Here is a 22,281-nt window from a genome sequence, read left to right as displayed (position 1 = left end):
GGGGCAGGCACAAAGCCGGAGCCTCTTGGGTGCTCCTTTCACCCTCCCTTCCTGCAGAGGTTCCAGCCTCTGAGAACACAGAGCAAGCGCTTTGAAACTGCCGAATCTGTGCCTTGGAGGTGGCGCACAGTAGTCCTGGGTGCTGAGAAGGCACAAAGAAAGCGCCCCAAATATTCCCGCGCTGTGTGGGCCAGTGCATCTCAGTGCACAGAAACTACCAGAGAGGGTCTAGAATCCCCCACACCCTGATACCCTGTGGGTGGGCGACACACCAGGAGGGCTCTGAACACCGCGCCAGGCTGGGCAGTCCCGCCTGCAGAAGCCACCTCCACAGACCGCCTGGCTAACACCTTGCCACACAGTTCTGTGCACAGGGGCTACACCAGGAGGGCTCTGAGCACCAGGACGTGCAGTGCTGTGTGACCCTGGCACGCAGGAGCCACTCCCATAGAGTGACTTGCCCACTCCTCGCCTCTCACCCCACAGTTCTGAGCGTGGGCAACCCACCAGGAGAGCTCTGAAAACTCCTGCGCCACACTGGCACTGTGCGAACCTGCCGTGAAGTCACTTTAACAGGGCGCCTGGGTCACTCCTCCACTGCAGTCCTGTGTGAGGGAGTCACACCAGGAGGGCTCTGAACACCCACACGCCACGCGTGGTGGAATCACTGCACAAGAGCCACGCCCAGAAAGTGCTTCACCCACAGTCCCATGTGTGGGCGAAACACCAGGTGGGCTCTGAAAAACCCTGCAGACCCTGGCATGGAGAACGCATGGAGAAAGCACATAAAACCTTCCACGTCCTGTGGATTCCCGTGCAGGGGGCACACCCAGAGGAGCGCCTTCATCCCTCCACACCCTGGGGTGCCACACCTGTAGAAGAGGTGCCCAGAGTGTGCCTGGAATCCACAGGGCCCCCAAGGTGGTGTCCTACAGTCCCGGGCCCTGAGAACGCACCAACGGTGCCTTGAAAATTCCCACGCCCTGCAACACCATACCTGCAGGCTCCAATCTCTACAGGAAAGTGCTTGACGACCCCTCAACACATAGGTTCATTGGCCTCTCCAAAAATACATCAATGCAATGGGAAAAACCACCAGAAAAAGTTGTGCTCCAGATGAAAGAGCCAGCACCCCACCAAATAAGGGCCAAAAGCCATTATCAATATCGGCGATACGAGATGAAGACATGGAAGACTTACCAGAAAAGGAATTAAAAAAAATAAATCTAAAATTTGTCAGAGACGAGGAGAAGAAGTGGGAAGACTTCAGGAACCGCACAGTCCCTGAAATACAACAAATCAAAACAAAAATGGCTGACCAGGAACTCAAAATTGAAAGTTTGACCAACAGAATAAATATGGCAGAGGAAAGGATCTCTGAAACGGAAGACACGCAAAATGAAGGTACTCAGCTAGTTAAACAGCTGGAGACAAGCCTCAGCAAAGCTAATAAAATGATACAAGAAATGAAAGATCACCTTAGAAAATCGAATATTCGGATCATGGGCCTCCCCGAAGGAGTAGAAAGAGAATCAGAAATGCACATGGTGCTTGATGAAATTATACAGGAAAACTTCCAAAACACTTGGAACACGAATCCACCCCGCATACAGGATGGACAGAGAACTCCCAACAGACATGATCCAAAGAGATCTTCACCCAGACACAAGCTGCTCAAGTTCTACTCCAATGAAGACAAAGAAAGAATCCTGAGACAAGTACGAAGTAGAGAAAAGATCACATACAGGGGAAAACCCATCAGAATCACTGCTGACTTCTCCGAAGAGACCCTACAAGCAAGGAGAGAATGGACAAAGATCTTCCAAGCCCTGAAACAAAACAACTGTCAACCAAGAATAATCTACCCAGCAAAGATCTCATTTGTATATGAGAACAAAATCAGATGCTTCCATAGCAAAGAAAAACTAGAAGAATATGTTTACACAAAACCAGCTCTGCAAAGTCTCCTTAGAAATGCGCTAATCCCAGAAAAAAGGAGGGAAACCACAAACAAAGATGGCAAATAGGAAGGTCTCCAAACTAAAGCCCACACAAGGAAGGGCAATTACACAGACAACAACACAATCACATGGCAGGGCAAAATTGCAACCTCTCAATTTTAACTCTCAGCACAAATGGTCTAAATTCACCAATCAAAAGACAGAGATTAATGGAATGGATCATCAAACAACACCCAACCATCTGTTGCCTACAAGAAACACATCTAACCAGAAAAGATGCAAAGAAACTGAAAGTGAAGGGATGGAAAAAGATATTTCATGCCTATGGACGAGAAAAAAAAGCTGGGGTAGCTGTCCTAATTTCAGACAAGATAGATTTCAATCTAACTAACATCAAAAGAGACAGGGAAGGCCATTTTATACTGGTGAAAGGAATGATCCATGAAGAAGCAATCACCATCGTTAATGTTTATGCACCAAATCTCTACGCACCTAGTTACGTAAAGCAATTACTTACAGACTTAAGGGAAGACATAGATACCCACACAATTCTTGTAAGCGATCTCAACACACCTTTAACATCAATGGACCAGTCTAGGAAACAAAAACTCAACAAAGAAACAACAGAGCTCACACAAACAATAGAACAACTGGACTTAGTAGACATATATAGAACTTTTTATCCTAAGGCCACAGACTATACATTCTTCTCAGCGGTGCATGGCACCTTCTCCAGAATCCACCACATGATAGGACACAAAGCGAATCTAAATAACTTCCAAAACATTAGAATCATACCATGTACCCTCTCAGACCACCATGGAATGAAACTGGAAATCAACAACTCAAAACTCCCCAGGAAATATAGACACTCTTGGAAGTTGAACAATATGCTATTAAACAAACAATGGGTCAGAGAAGAAATTAAATTAAAGATGAGATCAAAAAATTTATAGAAACCAATGAAAACTCCGATACAACATTCTAAAACTTGTGGGACACCGCCAAAGCAGTGCTATGAGGTAAATTCATTGCAATCGGAGCCCATGTCAAGGCCCAAGAAAGACGCCAAATACAGGAACTAACCACACACCTCCAGGATCTGGAAAAACAGCAGCAGAAGAGCCCCACGCACAATAGGAAACAAGAAATCATCAAAACAAGGGAGGAGATAAACCAAATAGAAATCAAAAAAACTATACATAAAATCAACAAATCAAAAAGTTGGTTTTTTGAGAAAATAAACAAAATAGACACTCCACTGGCCCGATTGACCAAAAAAAAAAAAAAAAAAAAAACCAAGAGAAAGTGAGAATCAATAGCATTAAAGATGAAAACGGCAACATAACAATAGACACTGCAACCATTAAGAAAATAATTAGAAATTACTACAAAGAATTGTACTCCAACAAATTTGAGGATCACCAAGAAATGGAAAAGTTCTTGGACTCCCACCACTTACCAAAACTTAGTCCAGAGGCAACTGCAGAATTAAATAAACAAACCCATAACCGAGGCAGAGATTGAAGCAGTCATCAAGGATCTCCCAACAAAAAAAAGCCCAGGCCCAGACGGCTTCACTACAGAATTCTACAAAACATTCCGAACAGAACTAACCCCAATCCTCTACAAGCTCTTCAAAACAATAGAGAAGGAAGCAACCCTTCCAAACTCATTCTATGAAGCCAACATCACCTTAATCCCAAAACCGGATAGAGAACCATCAGAGAAGGAAAACTACAGACCTATTTCTCTGATGAACATTGATGCTAAAATTCTCAACAAAATCCTAGCCAATAGAATTCAAAAAATCATCAGACAGATCATTCATCTGGATCAAGTAGGATTCATCCCTGGAATGCAGGGATGGTTCAACATTCGGAAATCCATAAATGTAATAAACCACATCCAAAAGCTAAAAAACAAGAACCACATAATAGTATCAATAGATGCAGAAAAAGCTTTCGACAAAATCCAACACCTCTTCATGCTAAAAACTCTAGCCAAGGTAGGCATAGATGGAAAAATCCACAACATAATCAAAGCAATTTATGAAAAACCCAATGCCAATATCATACTGAATGGTGAAAAGCTAGAACCCTTCCCATTGAGATCTGGAACAAGACAAGGATGCCCGCTATCACCACTGCTATTCAACATAGTCCTAGTGGTACTTGCAGAGGCCATAAGACAAGAAAAACAAATCAATGGCATACAAATAGGAAATAAAGAAGTCAAGCTTTCACTGTATGCAGATGACATAATTCTATACATAGAAAAACCAGGAGACTCAATATAGAAACTACTAGAACTTATACGAGAGTTTGGCAGAGTGGCGGGGTACAAAATTAATGAACAAAAATCAACAGCCATAGTGTATGCAAATAACACCAAGATGGAAGAAGATCTAACCAACAGGATACCATTCAAAACAACAGAGAGAAGTATGAAGTATCTGGGAATAAATCTAACCAAAAGTGTAGGAGACCTATTCGAAGAAAACTACAAACTATTCAAAAAAGAAATTGAACAAGACCTCAAAAGATGGAATAACATCCCATGCTCCTGGATAGGCAAAATCAATATCATTAAAATATCTATACTACCACAAGCAATATATATTTTCAATGCAATTCCAATCAAATTGCCCAAAACATTCTTCACGGAACTGGATACAATGATTCAAAAGTTCATCTGGAAGCACAAAAAACCACGAATAGCTAGAACCATCCTAAAGAATAAGAAGTTAGCAGGGGGAATCAGAATTCCGGACCTCTGGACATACTATAGAGCAGTGGTTATCAAAACAGCCTGGTACTGGCACAAAGACAGAAAGGAAGATCAATGGAATAGAGTAGAATCACCAAAAGGGAACCCACACAGATACGGCCAATTAATCTTCGACAAAAAGACCAATGACAGTCCAAGCAAGTGGGAAGGCCTCTTTAGTAAATGTTGTTGGGACAACTGGCTGATAGCCTGTAGAAACAAAAAGATAGACCCACATCTATCACCATACACTAAGATCCAATCTACATGGATAAAAGACCTAAGCCTACATCCAGAAACCTTCAAACTCTTGCAAGAAAATGTAGGAAATACCCTGCAAGACCTAGGAGTAGGTCCCGACTTTCTAAGAAGGACACCAAAAGCAATAGCAGTTGAGAACAGAATAAACAAATGGGACCTCATCAAACTAAGAAGCTTCTGTACAGCAAGGGAAACAATCAACAAAGTAAAAAAGCAACCCACAGAGTGGGAGAAGATCTTTGCACACAATATAGGCGATAGGGGGCTAATTTCCAGGATATACAAAGAACTTCAAAACAACCAAAAAACCAAAACAAACAAGCCACTCAAGAAATGGGCACGGGAAATGGGCAAACATTTCACAAAGGAACAAGTCCAAATGGCAAACAAACATATGAAAAAATGCTCGTTCCCTGGCAATAAGGGAAATCCAAATTAAGACATCGATGAGGTACCACCTAACACCAGTAAGATTGGCCCACATAAAAAAGAACACCAACGACACTTGTTGGCGAGGATGGGGGGAAAAGGGAACCCTACTCCACTGCTGGTGGAGCTGCAAATTGGTACAGCCTTTATGGAAATCAGTCTGGAGAACACTCAAACAACTCAAAATCTGCATACCATATGACCCAGCAATAGCACTCCTAGGAATATATCCAAAACACCTGTTTCACGACAAACCAACATGCATCCCTATGTTCATAGCAGCACAATCAGTAATTGCAAAAACATGGAAGCAACCGAAATGCCCATCAGCAGAAGATTGGATAAGAAAGCTTTGGTTCATCTACTCCATGGAATACTACTCAGCTATTAAAAAAAAAACAAAATGCAGTTCTTTGTGGCTAAATGGGCCCAACTGGAAACTATAATGCTAAGGGAAATGAGCGAATCCCAAAAGGTTAGATACCACATGTTTGCCTTGATTTAACCTGTAATTTTTGTTTGGTTGTTTGTTATTTTTTGAACCTGTCATTGATACTGTCTCAACCCATGTGTTTTGAAGAATTGAACTTGCATTATTTTTAACATATTGTTTACTCAATACTATGTCAATTAATTCCATAATGTTGTATATTGATGCCTAGGTTTTGTTGGGGCTTTTAACTGACCGGAACTTTACTCTGTTAGCTCTACCTTCAGACCAGAGAAGGTCTCCCCAAGAGGCCACTGAACTTATCTGGACAATAAGACGCTGAACTTTATGCTAGGTATATGCTTGCAATGAAGGAATCTCAACTGAACTTGAACTGTGGTTATGCAGTAAGGTGGAGGAATCCACTATGGGGGGAGGGGTATGGGAGGGGTGGGGGGAATCCCCAGTGCCTATAAAATTGTATCACATAATACAATGTTAATAACAATAAAAAAAAAAGAGATGAAAATCAAACCCAGGTACTCAGATGGGGATGTATACATCTTAGCTGGTGTCTTGGCTCCTAGACCAAATACCTGATCCTAAATTTGTATTTTTTTCTTTTACTTCATTTTCACTGTAGCTCTCTACCACCAAAGTTTCAACAGAAAGAAAAAATCTGCTCAAATAGTTTAAATGAAAAGACTTTAATAAAGAGGCCATGTGCAGAGATGTGGACAGGCTAAGGCTATAGACAAGGCAGACTGAAGCACACAGCAATTGTTGACCCTTAGGTCTGCAGCAACAAGTGAAAGAAAGACAAGACACTGCAAGAGATTTGGTTTGGAGATGAGACAGTGCATCAGAAATGATTGTTCAGCTATAGTCAGTCTAGCAGCTACAGTCATAACTGTGAATGCTATAAACAGAAAAGAAGGACAGAGAAAAAACTGCCCATCCTCTTTGTTTTCCTGCTTTTTATTTGCTTGCCAAGTCCAGAGATGTTGATCGTTCAGGCAAAGAGAAGAGAAAGGCAGAAAATGGATGGGGGTTAGGGAGACCATACTTTGATCTTGTCTGACTTGTTTTTTGACTTTGTAAGGGCTTTTAAAAATATGTTTTCGCCCTTCCTTGGAAATGTAGAAGGTTGGATGACGTGGCCCCCAGGTGGCATTCAAGTAACGGATTTACCCTGAAAATAATCACGGGGCCAAACTCATGTTTCCATGACAGTCTCCTCATCTCTACTATCAACTAGACTCTCCGGAATGCTTTGTGAGCCTTCTAAAGTTTGCAAATCATTTCCATCAGAACAACTCACACCTGAAGACTCTTCATTACCAACTATCTTTTCAGGTGACTAGTACAATACCTCCTGCTTTACACAGACAAGTGATCATAAAGCTTTCCCTCTCAACAGAGATGTAACAACAATACTTTCCCCTGTGTTTTTCATCCACAACCTTTCTCTTTTCTGATTTCTACCATCTGACATCAAATATTTGCATATATTCCCTGTCCTACAAAGCACAAGCAAAATAATAATGCCTTTCAACTTTAGTTATCTGTCCGCCTCTTTCCTTCCCTCTGCTCCCATCTGTTCCATCGTGGACAAGTTCTTGCAATTATCATCTGCGCTCACTGCTGACTTCCTCACTTTTCATTTGATCCTCAGCCTATCTTGATTTTTACTCACCACCCCACCACAAGAACCCATAGGCTACATCACAAAAACTATTTCTGTAATGGCTAAATCAGTAGGTCCTACTCGCAACTAACCTCTCCCCTTCTGGATCTGTTACTTTCATTAAAGAGAATGTCCTTCTAGAACATTCTGCTGGTTTCTTTTATGGCTTTTTTCCTTCCAGTTTATTCAGTGTTGGGTTCTCTTTCCATGCCATAAGGACTATTGGGGCATTTCTGTCTCACACTCAAGGTTTCAAGAAATTCTATCACACTGTACAGATCTGATTAGAGTGCTTACTTCTCTGATAGGCACGGCATTCAATTACTAAGCTCTGAGAATCACTTTAGACAATTTCTTCTTCCTATTTGGTTATTTACTATAACAATTCTGCCTCCTGAATGACTCTTTGGTTACCTCTTTTCCTTTCCATTGCTAAACCCTTCTTCCTATTACTGTTGTCACTATAACACCCAGGCCTCTTGCTACCCATCTACAGCACTCGGATCTTTCCTTCTCATGGATGAAAAATAGGAAATTTTTTTGTATATAAATTTCATCATACAAATTTGCATGCCCAAGTCTTCATTAGCATTCTGTCATCTCGGAGAAACAGAACTACCTGCTAGGAGACATGGGTGCATCACTCCCTCACTTACGTCTGCTGTCAGTCATACTCAGATGCTCTGACTTTCAGGACTTAATCAAGTTCTCTCACTCATAATTCTTTGAACAGAAATATCCCCTGGGTCTGGAAAGCCTTAATCTAATTTCCACTTGTTTTGATGACTGAGATCAGGAGCATGTATTTTCATATCAGTCATTTAAAAGGAAAAATGTAAAAGAGATGGCATATTCAATAATCCATTCACATTTCTGTCCTTTCAGATTCATCTCTCAACCAAGAAGCCTTTGCTGACCTTCTCCGCAGTCTTTAGTCTGGATTAGGTGACATGCCCCTGCACTCACCTGGCACCAAGATTTTTCTCTGCAGGCACAGGGATCCTAGAGTTTGAATTGTTTGTTTATCAGCCTGAGTTACTCATTATGCTGTGCACATGGAGTGCTCTTTCATCTCTGTGGTCCCAGTCTAGCAGCAAGCCAGACACCCTACAAATATTTATAGAAATGAAATTAAATCCTCCCTCATTAAACACTTCCGAGCTTTGCCAAATTGCTTTCCTTCATCCTCACTAACTCCAGGGAATAGTGAAGGGTAAGATTTCTGGAATGACTAAAGGCAATGTTGTCAACTGTCAAGAATACTGTGAACTCTGCTGACCTGGTTCATAGTTCTAACTCCATCAGTAATTCTGCAAATTTGAAACTTATCTAAATGGAGTTCTAGGCTTTAGGTTTTCTGTCTCCTCCACTTACGATATTCCGTGACCTAACATTTACAGAATAAAAAGATATGCTTCGAATGAGCTTGAAGTGCAAACTTCCAAAAATGCTTCTGGAGGGCATTGTTCTCTCAGGAGAACTAAGTAAAAGGAAGAATGAGTTGGTAGTCTGTCAATAACGAGCATGACCGCTGGTATATGGCTCATTAGCTCTTGGCACATTCTCTCAGAATTTGCCTCTGGCTAAAGATTATTTTACACAGCTTCCCTTGCAGCTAAGGATGTCTACCTAATTCTGAACAGTAGGACCTGCTATTTAAGTTTCTGGCTTCAAAGGGAAGAAGAGTTGTTCTTTTCCACTATCCTGCTGGCCTGACCCTGAGAGACATATTTGGAAGGTAATTAATGAACTTGGAAAAACTTAAGACAGAAAGAGGCCTGATTCTTTGTTGCTACCACCAGCCTTAGATGTTCTGTATTTTTACATAAGAATTTCCTCATTAAGCCACTGAGGTTTGGGGTTATTTGTCACAGTAAAACAATAACCACCATGACAATGAATAATAATGAAAAACCATATTCTTGCTAAAATAGAATTTTAGACATTTTACTAGACATTTTACTGCTTATGACATAAAACCAGACATTTTAGTGTTTTTGAAGTACATTGAAAAGAAGGAACAAAGATAATTTTGCTGAGATAAAACCATGTAAAAGCTTACATTAACATTTTAAAACAATAGCTTTTAGGAAATTTAGAACACCAGCCAAAACATGATCATCAAGTAATATACTCTGCATTTTGCTTCATCATAAATATGCTAATGCCTGGAGGCAGAATGAACAGGCATTTATTTAGCAAGGCAAATGCTAATCCAATAAACCAGTTATCCACTGATTGATCATAATGAAGACTCTAAAACATGTTACCAAAGGGGCTTCTATTTTCTGTTCAGTAATTCCATTTATTAAAGAAAAAAAACCCATCATGTTTTTGCAGCTCTATAGCCTGTAATATAGACTGTGAAGTCAGGAAACATTAACATCTCTTGCTGCTCTTCAGGGGATGGAAGTGATTATGCTTAATGGTGTTATCCAGAAAGTATCCTGGTGCTATAAAATAAAGGAACCATTATCAGATTGGGCTCCAATGAGAAAGCAGCTCAGAAGCATCCCAAACACTTGTCTTTCTACCAGTTATGTGGCAGGTAGAGTTGTGAGCTGCATCGAATACTGCCTGTCTAGAAGTTGGAGTCAGAGAAACAGAGAGCTGCAGCATTGAATGTCCTTAATAAGCAAAGCACGAGGTCCTAACACAGAGAACATACCACAGGGAAGAAGGCTTTTGGTATAATGAGCTGACAAACAATCAGCACTTAAGGGTTGTACTTCTTTGAACTAGTACAAAAAGAAAGCTAAGAATATTTTGTTACTAAGGGGCAAGAACTAAAAGGAACTTCCAGCAGATACTGGTGAACTGTTTCATTAACCACATACTGACTTGGTGATGGGAAGATTCAAAAAGATGGACTCCCAATGAAACTGTTAAATATATCTTGACACTAGAGTGCTGGACTTTATATCATTCTCTCTACCTACAATGTCAGGATACACTGGAACAGCAGAATGATGGACTTGTGACTGTTGTTGAAGGACTAAACTATCGTTATAATATAGGGAAAATAGTGAAGGGAAGAATGTGGGGGAAAATGGAAAGGGAAAGCCCTGAGCCCGAAGAACTGTATCATGAAAAACAATTTATTTGAAAAAATGATCTGTCATATCGGTTTATTTCCTTAAAAACACCCACACAAACCAATTTTGAAACATACATTACATTCTTTAAGCTCCCAATGTCCCCCAAATATAGACAGTACCCATGTCAACCTAAAAATCATGAGTTGAGACAGCTGCTTGTCTTAGGCCTTGATTTGTGACAGGGGCCTGCTGTCTGATTTGGTAAAGAGTGTGGTAATGAAGCTGTAGTTCTCCAAATTTGACTTGAAAGAAGGTGAAATTGAGGCAGGGAAGCCTGGTGATCTGATTACAGATTCCGTATGTGTCCGCAAGTAAATGTAAAAAAAAGTGTGTGTATGTGTGTGTGTGTGTGTATGTGTGTGTGTGCGTGTATGTGTGAACATACACATATACATGAAATGGAAACGAGAAAGCAGCCCTGGACATGGCTAGCAGTCCTTACAAGAGAGAGCAAAGGAAAAATGGAATGCTTTCTACAGAAATGGAAGGAGCTAAAGGTAAGTTTGTCCTCTAGCAATGAAGTAAGAGGGTAATGAGGAAATTCAGGAAAGCTCATTGAGGAAGCAAACAATGCAGAGCACAAAGTTTGACTCTACACTTCCCCTCCCAACTCAGGAGTTTTCTCAGATTGACAGGTGCACTGCCAGTTACTATGGGTGCTCCCTGGGCAATCAGGGACAATCTTGACTGATCAGGGTTCATGGCTGTCCTACCTAAGAACTTAAGAACTTAATTTTTTTTTCTCATAATCCTTGTTTATTTATATTTCCTCTGCCCCTTCTCCAAATCCCCCCCCCACTGAATTCCCCTATATCACTACTATAGCATAGCTCTTCATAAATAGTCTCATGTCTAAGAAGAACTTTAACCAGCAATACAGATTTTTGTGATCAGCTCTCATCTTTGCACTCTAGTCTTAGAGTTGCTAATCACTGTGGATATTCAAAGGAAGCCATCAGTCGTGCATGAAAAAATGAAAAATCACTGTTGAGACACAGAGCAGGATGAGCCAGGGAGGTAACTTGGAAAACAAGCTTGATGTCCCTGAAGTTGAATCAGCACTGCAGATTCACCATATTCTTCACAACCCCCTCTTTCCTGGGAGGCCACTTCCTAGCTTGGAGCCTCTTTGCTTATAAGAGCTCAAGAGCAAACTAATTTTTTTTTAGAAATCCCACTTTCTTTACATCTCCTCATCATCTCCAAATCCTGTTTCCACATGAATAGTGAACTTAGGGACAAATATACTTGAGTAGATGTGTGTGTGTGTGTGGTGGGGTAAGGGACAGTACATACAAAATGCATCCATAGACCTGGTTAGTGGACTCTACTAAGCCGTGCATGTACCTGTGGTAAAAGAAAAAATGCTGTCATCGGAGCAGCTCCCAGAGAAACAGAAGAGGAAACTCTGCTGGGACAAGGGAAGTTTTTGGTTAAGTGCAGGATTGGGGTAGAGCAACAGGGGTCCATGCATCTTGGTTAGTAGACCCAATACAAATAGGTTCAAATCTCAAGTAACAGTCTTGATGGTAGGAGACCAGTTCTCAGTGGTGCCCCCACTGAGACACAGTAGGGCTGTGTGACCACATTTGCCATGTCCCTAGCAGAGATTTCAACCTCCCTTTCTTGGTTCATTTAGCTTTGTTCTTTACTCACGCCAGAAGGCATTTACTCATTGTACACATTTTCTAATTCAAAAATATGGCCTCTGAATTCAGAAATTTTGTAAGTATGGATGTGACACTAAAATGTAGATTTAGTGGCATTTCAAATTTTTCACATTAGTAATGCTCAAGCAATAAAGTCCAAGCAAAAATCCTCAAGTATGCAAAAACTCTGAAACATTTCTGGTCTCAAACATTTTTGACAGGAAGATCTAACTGCAGCTTTTTTTTTTTTGTATGTATAAACTTTTCTCTCTCCCAAATTGCAGACCATCCTAGGCATTTTTGTTTGTTAACATTCTTGGCATATCATAGGCACTCAGATAATTGAAATAATACTTGTTGAATGAATGGAGGCATACATTATTCACCATTTTATGTGCTACCTAAGTGTGTGTGTGTGAGAGAGAGAGAAAGAAAGAGAGAGACAGAGAGACAGAGAGAGACATACATAGGGTGCACATGTGCTAAGGACTGAAATTTCTTCTACCTTTTTTTCCCTATTCTTTATGGACTCTATCTGTATTTCTAATAATGACTCATCATCAGTGGCTCATTATCACCCTAGAGAAAGTGACTAGGGTAACATTTCCAGTTGTACCTACATAAACTGTTTCTTGTTTTTCTTGTCCTGAGATTATCAGCTCCCGGAACAAGATTAAATCTTCACTCATCTTGAAAGCAAATTCTGCCTATGTCTAGGTGAGTGGAAGATTGGGAAGTATAGTTTGTGGAGTCAAGCAGAGTGCATGAAAATTCCAGTTGTGCTGCAGCAATTGGCCTCAGGTTGGTTAGCTCTGAACTCAGTTTACTCAGCCTGGACTTTACTTGGCATTTCTATAAAATGAGGCACCTTCTTTGTAAAGTGATGAAGAGCAGTAGTAATGACTTTGTAACTATTTATTTTAAGTATTAGGTGCTATTAGCCATTTTATTCAATTTTTAGATACTTACTAAGTGCCAAAAGCCATGCAGTGTCCATATTGTTGCTTTAATCTTCACAGGCAACTTAGTAAGAATGGATCTTAATACCTCCATTATCTCAGATAAAGGAACCAAGGGTCTGAGTGGCTAATGAACTTGCCCAAGGTAACAGGTGTTAATTGCAGGAAAGCAAAAATTGAAACCCAAGCAGTTGCACTTCAGGACTTCTGCTATATTGACTAGAAGGAAGATGATGACTAAGAAGTTCTAAAAAATCATAACTATAGGAATTCCACGGTGTTCCTACAATTTATTATTTTATTAGGTGAAATTGCTTACTATCACTAAAAAAAGGTCTCTTACCTAATTTCCTGTGATGCAGAAGATTTTTATTTGTTTTTGTGCTCAGTATCACAGTGCAGTAATAATTAGCAGGTCTGCTTCTAGGAAAATGGGGTGGGCCAAGGAGAGATCTCAAAGTGATGTTTGCTTGGGTAGCAGACTCACTCACTGCCTGCCATTTATTTATCACAGCAATGTTTGAGTTGGCATTTGTGGTCCTTGAGGTCCTGCAGCAGAAGACTATCAGCAAATATCATCTGAAGTCAAGTAGTTCTTTCATTTTAATGTGTTGTGTGTATTTTTAAACCTCGCTTATGAATGTGTAATTTAATATGGCTATCCTAAAATGTATCAGCTTTTAGCATCCGATTTTCTGAGACACTTGAACTTACCATTTACTAAGGTGCTGTGACACCTCTATTAGTAACCTATGTACAAAGAGGACCAAGTTTATAACTGTTCTTAAGTGGTGTTCTGTTTCCACTGCAGGTTCTACCTTTGTTTTTTTAATTCATGCTTAGGGTCCTATAAAATGATAGTCACATATAATGAGATTCAACAAAGACCTGCAGAAGTATGAGGGTATTTCAGGGAATTCACAGAGAAAATGGCATTAACAGATGAACTTATTATGTTGTGTAAATTATTTGAGATCCACACACAGATTTTGTCAGAATATACATTTACCATCAACTCTTGAGAACCTCTCTCGTGTGTGTGTGTGTTTTTTTTTACAAGGATGCAATAAACAGAGCTATTCTAAGTAGCAATAAGAAAATTAAAAAAAAAATTGAAGGTAGCAACTCCTGACGAACCAAGGCAATCAGAAATCATATGGAACACTTTTCTAATATGCCTTCCTATCAGAACATTGCCCACTGAGAATCTAAACTTACCTAAAGTCATTCTGAATAAGCAAAACAAAATATTCTCAACCAGAATATCATTTGTCTGGTGACAAGAGAATGATACACAGTTTATGGAGCAAAGTTCAACCCCCTCACTTTTGATGACGGGTGAATTCCTAAGTATTTTTGTTTTAAAAAAAAAACTCTATACTTCTATTGTGATGGATAGGTAAGGCTCATTTATTCTGCTTTGCATTATTTTGTCTTTCCTTCCACCCCTGAAGGAGCTGGTAATTTATACATTGGGGACTGTGTAGCAGCTCAAGAAAAAATAGCAATTATTACTTTCATTTCAGAACAACAGAGAGGATAGGAGGACTTCTTCCAGAAAGGATCCAGGTGCAGAAAATCCTACATTAAAAAGGTGCCAGCTTTGGCCTCATTTACTCTATCAAGCGGTGCTTAGGGAAGGACGCACACCTGCTCAGCTGAGGCAGGCCTGGCAAATGATCATCAAGAAGTATCATGCACGGGAATAATTATGGACAGAGCTGCAGCTGAGTGGAGGAGTGAGGGCCACTATCCCACCGGCATGTTTAACTTCGTGCCAAATGTTTATCACATCACTTGACATCATCCAGGAACATCAGAAATCACCCATAGCCTGCGCTGCCCATCACTAAACATCAGATTCTACCCCCAGATCCCTAACACGGATGACAAATTGCAGGATGTAAAACCCCAGTCCTTGTATTTCAGGAAACCTAAAGAGAGCCCCTCCGATGTTAAGGAGGGTAGAAAATTGAGATCATATTACAGTCTACTACCCCTAACTCAACTAACATCCCACATCCCTTAAAATGTAGGACATTGTGTTGAAATTTTCCCTGCAGTCATTTTTTTTTTTAACCCAGGGAACCCTTAAGGCAAGTGCGCAGCTTATTTGGAAAAGGGAAACATATTTCTCTTTTCCAGGCAACACTTACAACAAATTCTGTTTTGCACTCTTTCTAAAATAACAACTTGACTTTAAGTCACTGGGCGCCACCTTCATAATCCAGATCCATGTGAAAACTTCTCTAAAAGAGTGATTATTGAGCTAGAGCTATTTAAAAAGATTTAACGTCCTGGCTTGCCTCCTCTGTAAAATAATGCTAGAGGCATTATTTAAGGTTCTTCCAACTCTAAAATGCAGGCATGCCATAATTTCCAGATTCAAAGAATGGCCCCCTGCAAATCTGAGCCAAGCACATGCTGCCTATTCCACAGCAAGCCTTCGGGATAATAAGAACATGCATAGCAACACACTGCTTTATATCCAGGCCTGTGCCTGCTTAACAAAGCCATACACAGTCTATTCTAACCTATGGGGGGGGGCGGAGTGGGGAATGATTGTTTTTCTCATTCTGTATTTCTCCTTCAGAAAAAAAAAATACCCATAGTTTTATAACTGGCTACTTTTCTTTTGCTTATTTTAAGTCAAATAATTTGCATTGCTGAGGTTTGAAAGTCTCTAATAATCACTCTGTGGATTAATAAGCACCTAAAAAAACACACTTAGTTCTTACATGAATCATGGGTGAATTTCAACTACTCTCGTTGCACACAGTTCTGGAGAGGAGGCTCTATTTTTCACCTGGTAATTCACGTGGTACAACAGCATCCTTCACATTGAGCACCCACCAAGGCAAATACTGCGTGCACTGCGCATGGCTACTCCAGAGATAGACTCTTATTCAACACCTGGTCTGCCGCTGAAGTTAGCACTTTATTAAAAAAAAAAAAGAAGAAGAAGAAGAAGAAAAGAAAAAGAAAAAAGAAAAAAAGAAGAAGGCAAGAAAAGCAGACCTGGGCCGACTGGCTTTTCTCAGTGAGCTCCACTAAAGCTGTAAATTCTCTGTATATTTCATACAGGGGGCCAGGAAACGGTGCAAATTCAGAGACCCCCATCAGACAAAGTGGGGTACACCCCAGAGCACCCCAGGCCCTGCTTCCCCCAAGAATAGCCATGTACAGTCTGAATCCATTTCCACTTACCCAGCATAGCGGTTGTTGTAAAGGTGGCAGCGTCCAGGTTGCAGAAACTTCAAAAGGAGCCAGCAAAGAGGCAGAAAAACAGTTCTCTGACGACTGGATTTCCCCAGAAACTTCATAGTAGTTCGGTGAGAGGACTTACAAGTTGCTTAAAGCACTCTCTCCTCCGGGTGAGGCTGGAGGTAGCTGGCAGCACCCCCCCACACGGCAGGCTGCAGTTCTCTGCCAGGGGGGTGGGAGAGCAGCCTCAGGAGGGAGCAAAATGTGCCACTTCTTTCCAGCCACAAGAACAAAAAAAAAAGTTTAGGCAGCTGAGGAAGGGAAGTTGCTCTTAAAGACTTGGTCTTGGGACGCCAAGCAGCAGAGCAGCCCAGCCCAGCCCAGCCCAGCTCAGCAGCTGAGCCTGAGCCTTAATCAGACTCCCCTGCAGGGGCCGGGCCTCCCTGGTGCTGACTCATGGTAGGGGTTCTCTGGGTGCTGCTGACTTGAGGTAATTCCTCTCTGCTTCTGTTAGTTTTATTTTCCCAGTCTGAGCCCCGTAACTTTTCAGGACATTTTATTCTACTAAATTTTCTTGCAGGAGAACCCTATTCCAAAGGTAAGTAATTTATCTGAGGATGGGCTGAACAAGCAGGCATAGACTAATTCAGGCTTATGTTTTCATTTTATTTTAATTTTGAGATTTACTTGTAAGGCAAAACAACAAAGAAACAAGGAAAGAAAGTGAATGTCTATCTGCTGGGTCACTCCTTAAATAGCTTGTAATAGTCAGGGCTGCGCCAGGCTGGAGCTGGTTGCAGGTCGGCTAACAAGATGGTTTTGATACGCTTGGGGTGTCAGGTGAGACTCCTGTTGTGGCACAGAAGGTTAAGGCAGTGCTGTGGAAGCCCACAGCCCTTATCGAAGTGCCAGCTGTCGTCCTGGAGGCTCTGCTTCCCAGCGAGCCTCCTGCTAATATGTCTGCGAAGGCTGAATTTGGGTCCTTGCACCCATATGGGACACCCTGATGGAGTTCTGGGGTTCTGACTTTAATGTAGCCCAAACCTGGCTGTTCTGGTCATTTAAAGAGAAAATCAGTGCATGGAAGATATGTGTGTGTGTGTGTGTGTGTGTGTTGGGGGTGGGGTAAAGCCTTTCAAATAAAGCAATAAATCTTATTTCTAAACAACAAAACAAACCCCAAATCAAAACAAATTTCAGTGCTGTTTCTTGGGAAACATGTTAGAGAAGAATTGATGGCTTGCTCTTAACCTGGGCGGAGCTTACATTCTGTCTAAGTGAGTAACTGCAAAATGCTGTTTGGCTGGAATCCCAAAGAGACACAGGAAAGAGATTATGGTGCTCCGCTAACCATGAGGCCTACATGCTCTCCCATCTCTGGTAAGATTTCTTGTGCCATTCATCCCTCACACCCTGTTACACCTGTAGTAGGCTGAGGGCACAATGAATAGTCTCGGTGAGTACATGTGCAGGGCAAGCTGCAGCACCTGTGCCACCACATTTGGCCTTGGTTATCTGCTCCTGAGTGTGAGTGAGGAGGCGGCAGCTCTACTGGGCTGCCCCAGCTCCTAGACTGAGTGTAGAGTGACTCATAGGGCATAAGGGGACCTTCAAGGCGGCCTTGGCTGCATGTCTGCATCATTTAGGAGAAAGATCCCTTACATCAGAATCCCTGGGTTGGGATCAGTTGCTGTAAAAGCTCTCCAGATGATTTCAGTGTTCATGCTGGTCTGGTGCGGGGCTTCGCACCGTAAATTGCATGCAGAACACCTGCGGGATCTTGAGACCTGATGCAGTCACCTAGAGCCAGAGATTGGACCTTCTGAACAAGCTTCCAGGTAAAGTTGGTGTAACTGGCCTCTCAATCATGTTGTGACTAACAAGACTTAAAGACTCATTTATTTCACAGTGAGAAAGGGAGAGAGAGAGTGAAAATGAGAGAGGGTGGGGGAGAGAGAGAGAGAGAGAGCATCTGCTTATTTATTTCCTAGATGGCTACAATGGCCAGGGTTGGGCGAGACCAGGAGCTTCATCTTGGTCTCCTATGTGGATGTTTGGGGCTCAAACACTTGGCAAATCTTTTGCTTTCCCCCCCAAGCCATTTAACAGGGAATGGATCAGAACAGAACAGCCAGGACACAAAACTGGTGCCCAACTGGGCTGGCTGCAGCACAGGTGGCAGCGATCGCCCCATCACCGGCCTCTGAGATCTGCCTTTTCTTCTCTGTAAAGACCAGGGAAAGACAAATAAACTTCAGAGTAACATTTCCATGTTGGAAATGAAGAGAACTTTTAAAGTTTTTGTTTAATTTTTGCATCCATTTTCTCCTATTCTGTTATACTAGAAAACCCATTTTGCAGAATGTATCTATTTCTGTTAAATAGGAACAGAACCACCTAGGATTTCTCCTGTCATCCCTGCACCAAACCTGGTAGCAAAAGTGAACCAACATCTCTCCATCGTATTCATTTGCTGCTTAAATTTCCTGAAGAGCCATGGTAAAGATCTCCTACATTTACCCATCTGATAAGCTGAGTACCTGTTCAAAGAGAAAGCACCAAATCTTTCCCATTTTCTGTTCTAGACCGTTGAATAAAACTCCTTAGAGGTGTTCAAGTTCAGGTTTGTGACAGAGCAGAAATGATTTTTATTCAAAATGATGCTTCAAGGTTTTCCTCACTTCCTGCAGCATTATTTTAAACACTTGCCTGTGTCTGTCTCCCTGATATCCAGCACATCTTCTACTCCAGGGCTTTGCCCATTGAAGTCGGTTTTGTTTGGTTTCCTCACAACCCTGCCTTCTCTTTTGAATGCAGAATGCATCCCTATTGCCTTTGTACACAGACAGTCCCTTCTGTATCCTGGGGGGATTACACCGTTTACTAAAGGAATCAATGGTCAGCTGTCTGTTGCGTGAATGATGAAACTGGGAAGAGATTCACTCAACAAACATTTGCTCTGTGGCTCTGCCTCCAGAGACGGGAAAGATCCTCCGTATAGCAAAGACACCTTAGGAGAGGGGGAGTCTCCTGGGTCTCCTGGGCTTGTTTCCTCATTTGTTGACATTGCTGTTTTCTTCCAGAGCTTGCAGTCTAGTGCCCTGGTCTCTGCACTGGTGAGGCTCCTCTGTGAGCCTCCTGCTGATTTTTGAAACTTTTTTGATCAGGCCAGAAAAGCCTATACCATAGCCAGTACGTTGTTAAAATGAGGGATTACTGTGTAAATAAAATACTTTATCTCTTTGAATTTCATTATGCCAGAACAATGTATAAATCTGTCATATTATAGCACAACATTAAACTAGGAATGTTCAGTCTCTGACCAGGGATTAAGTTCATTTTCAGATCATCCTGAATGAAGGGACCAAGGGAGCCTGTTCAGGAAAGAGTTCTCTAGACTCTGAGACCAAGGTAGTCATTTCCTGGACCATCAGAACTGCAATAGACCTGGGAGAGATCTTATAACCTTCCTAAAATTTTCAGATCAAAGAGAGGCTCTCAAACAATAGAAGCCTTCCTAGCAATCTTCCTCTGCTTTTTTGAAGGACCAGGTTATCTGATTAAACTTCTCTGGGAGGAGATAAGCTCCCATAAAATGGGTGATAAATAGAGTCCATTTAGCAAGAGGGAGGAGAAAAGAATAGCTTTACAGATGGATTCAAAGATAAAAGTTCCAGTTTTAAGGCACTGAGGAGGGAGTGAATTATTAAACAGTGAGGGATTTAGAACTAGGAAGAAATTCTATTTGTTGGCCAGACCTCTGTCATGTCTTAGTGGAAGAATGAACTTCATTAAAAGAAACACTATCATGTGGAGAAAGAAAGGCAAGCACATTTGGAAAAGAAAAAAATGTCATCCTTGTTTGGGAACTATTGTTGTGCATGATTAGATTATTTTTAAATGTGTTTTTCAGATCTGAAATTCTATGGTGCCATGGGGGAAGATTTCGCAAATCCCTTGTTAAGTACAAGAGTGAGAGCTGTTGAGATTTATTTGAGTAAAGATGTCTGGAGGAGATAAGTGGGTGTGGTTGAGTTTGCAGTACTAGCAACGCTCCCCGCTTTGCAGTTGGATTTGTGCTCATTCCTCAGTGTCTTACTAACATAGACATTAATGCCTCTCGGGTCTCTTTGATGGCTTGCTGCCATTGTTGCGATGGGTGAGAAAATAGCAAATGTGAAAGTAACTCAACAGCTTAGACTTGGTCTGGGCAGTTTGGAAGGGGTGTTCTGATGTATCATTTGACAACAGCTTGCTAACTGCCCTTCCTCCAACCCTATCCCACCCACCAAGAGCTATCCCTCCTGGTGCTGAACTCTGTGTATATTCAGTCTTCCTCTGATCAGCCATCCCCGGGACTTCCTCTCTTGAAGGCAAGTCACCTCTGTTGTTGTTTTTTTTCTAGAGTGCCTAAGAGCATATCCTTGAAAGCAGACAATTTGCTTTCCTCGCCTACCACCAGCTGAGGCTTTGCCTGCTCAGAGTCTGCTCTGTTCTCTCCACTTCTAGCCATGTGGTGGCTGAGGCTGGCTACCACCTCCTGTTTGAAACCCCCTTCTCCCTTAGAATTGGACATTGTCCTTTCTCTTCTCTCTCCTGCTATTCCTTCTTCCGTTTTTTTCTACTTAGAAAGTAGTTGTTTCAATGAAATTAGATCTCCATCTTTAAGAGTATACAAAATTCAACTCTTAGCAAATCAAGACCTAAAGGTAAGAATTGAAGCTATGAGATTACTAGCAAGAAACTTGGGAAGACACTTCAGGACATTCATATAGGGAAAAATTTTTAAATATGTCTCTAAGAGCATAGGCATTTTAAAAATGACACTATTAAATATTAAACATAACAGGGTGAAGAATTAGAAGAAAACATTTGTAAACAATTCACCTGTCAGGAGATTGGTATCTAGACTACATATAGAACCCAAACAATTAAACAACAAGAGAGTAATAAGATGCTTTTTCAATGGGTACATGATCTGAATAGATATTTCTTTAAAGATACAGAATTGACCAAGAAGACTATGAAAAGACGTTCAACATCACTGATTATCAGGGAAATCAAAACCACAAGGAGGCATCCTCTGACCCCAGTTAGAATGACTACCCTCAAAAGACAAAAAGTAAGAACTAGTAAGAGTGTGAAGAAGAGAGAACTCTTACTGCCTTTTGGGGAGAATGTGAAGTACTTCAGCCATCGTGGACAACAGTATAGATTTTACTCAAAATACTAGGAAAAAATCCTACCAAAATACTAGGGAAAAATGATCTGACTATCCTATTTATGTGTATATATCCAAAAGAAAGGAAGCCTGTATGTGAAGGGGAATCCCATGTTTATTACAACACTATTCACAATAATCATGAGAAGGAATTAACATAGGTGTCTGTCAGCAGATAAGCAGGTAAGGAAATAAGGCAGTTTTCAATAAAAGAATATAATTCTCTCATTCAACAAGGTAAAACCTTGACATTTGCAGCAAAATACATAAAAACTGGAGATCCTTGTCTTTAAGTGAAATCAGTCAGACAAAAAAAAAAAAGAAAAATACCACATCTTCTCATTAATATATGGAGTCTAAATAAGTTAATCTTGTGTAAATGAAAAGTATAGAAGTAATTATTAAAGATGTGGAGATTGGGGAAAGGAGAGGATAGAAAACATAGGTTAGTAGGTGCAAAAATACAATTAGTTGGTAGTATTAAATTCTGATGTTCTATTAGTATGTTACAGTAGGGAGAATGTAGTCAATACTGCAGTGTATATTTTGAAATAGCCAGGAGAGAGAGAATGAGGAGAGAGAGATGTCTTATAATAATCTGTGTTTGGCTTTT

General features: G+C 41.1%; 1 protein-coding gene across 1 annotated transcript in view; it reads right to left on the bottom strand.

Annotated features, from left to right (window-relative positions):
* Window positions 1-16,566, bottom strand: part of CPA6 (carboxypeptidase A6) — a 293,134-nt gene extending 276,568 nt beyond the window's left edge. The window contains exon 1 of the mRNA XM_040994660.1: window positions 16,451-16,566. Coding sequence (XP_040850594.1) covers window positions 16,451-16,566 — 116 coding nt within the window. The remainder of the gene's footprint in view (window positions 1-16,450) is intronic.
* Between the last annotated feature and the right edge of the window lie 5,715 nt (window positions 16,567-22,281).

This window comes from Ochotona curzoniae, unplaced genomic scaffold, assembly GCF_017591425.1.
Source record: "Ochotona curzoniae isolate NIBS_2020 unplaced genomic scaffold, NIBS_Ocur_1.0 contig_1071, whole genome shotgun sequence".
Lineage (NCBI taxonomy): Eukaryota > Metazoa > Chordata > Mammalia > Lagomorpha > Ochotonidae > Ochotona > Ochotona curzoniae.
Note: the sequence above shows the minus strand (reverse complement) of the source record. Positions and strands in the feature narration are given on the sequence as shown.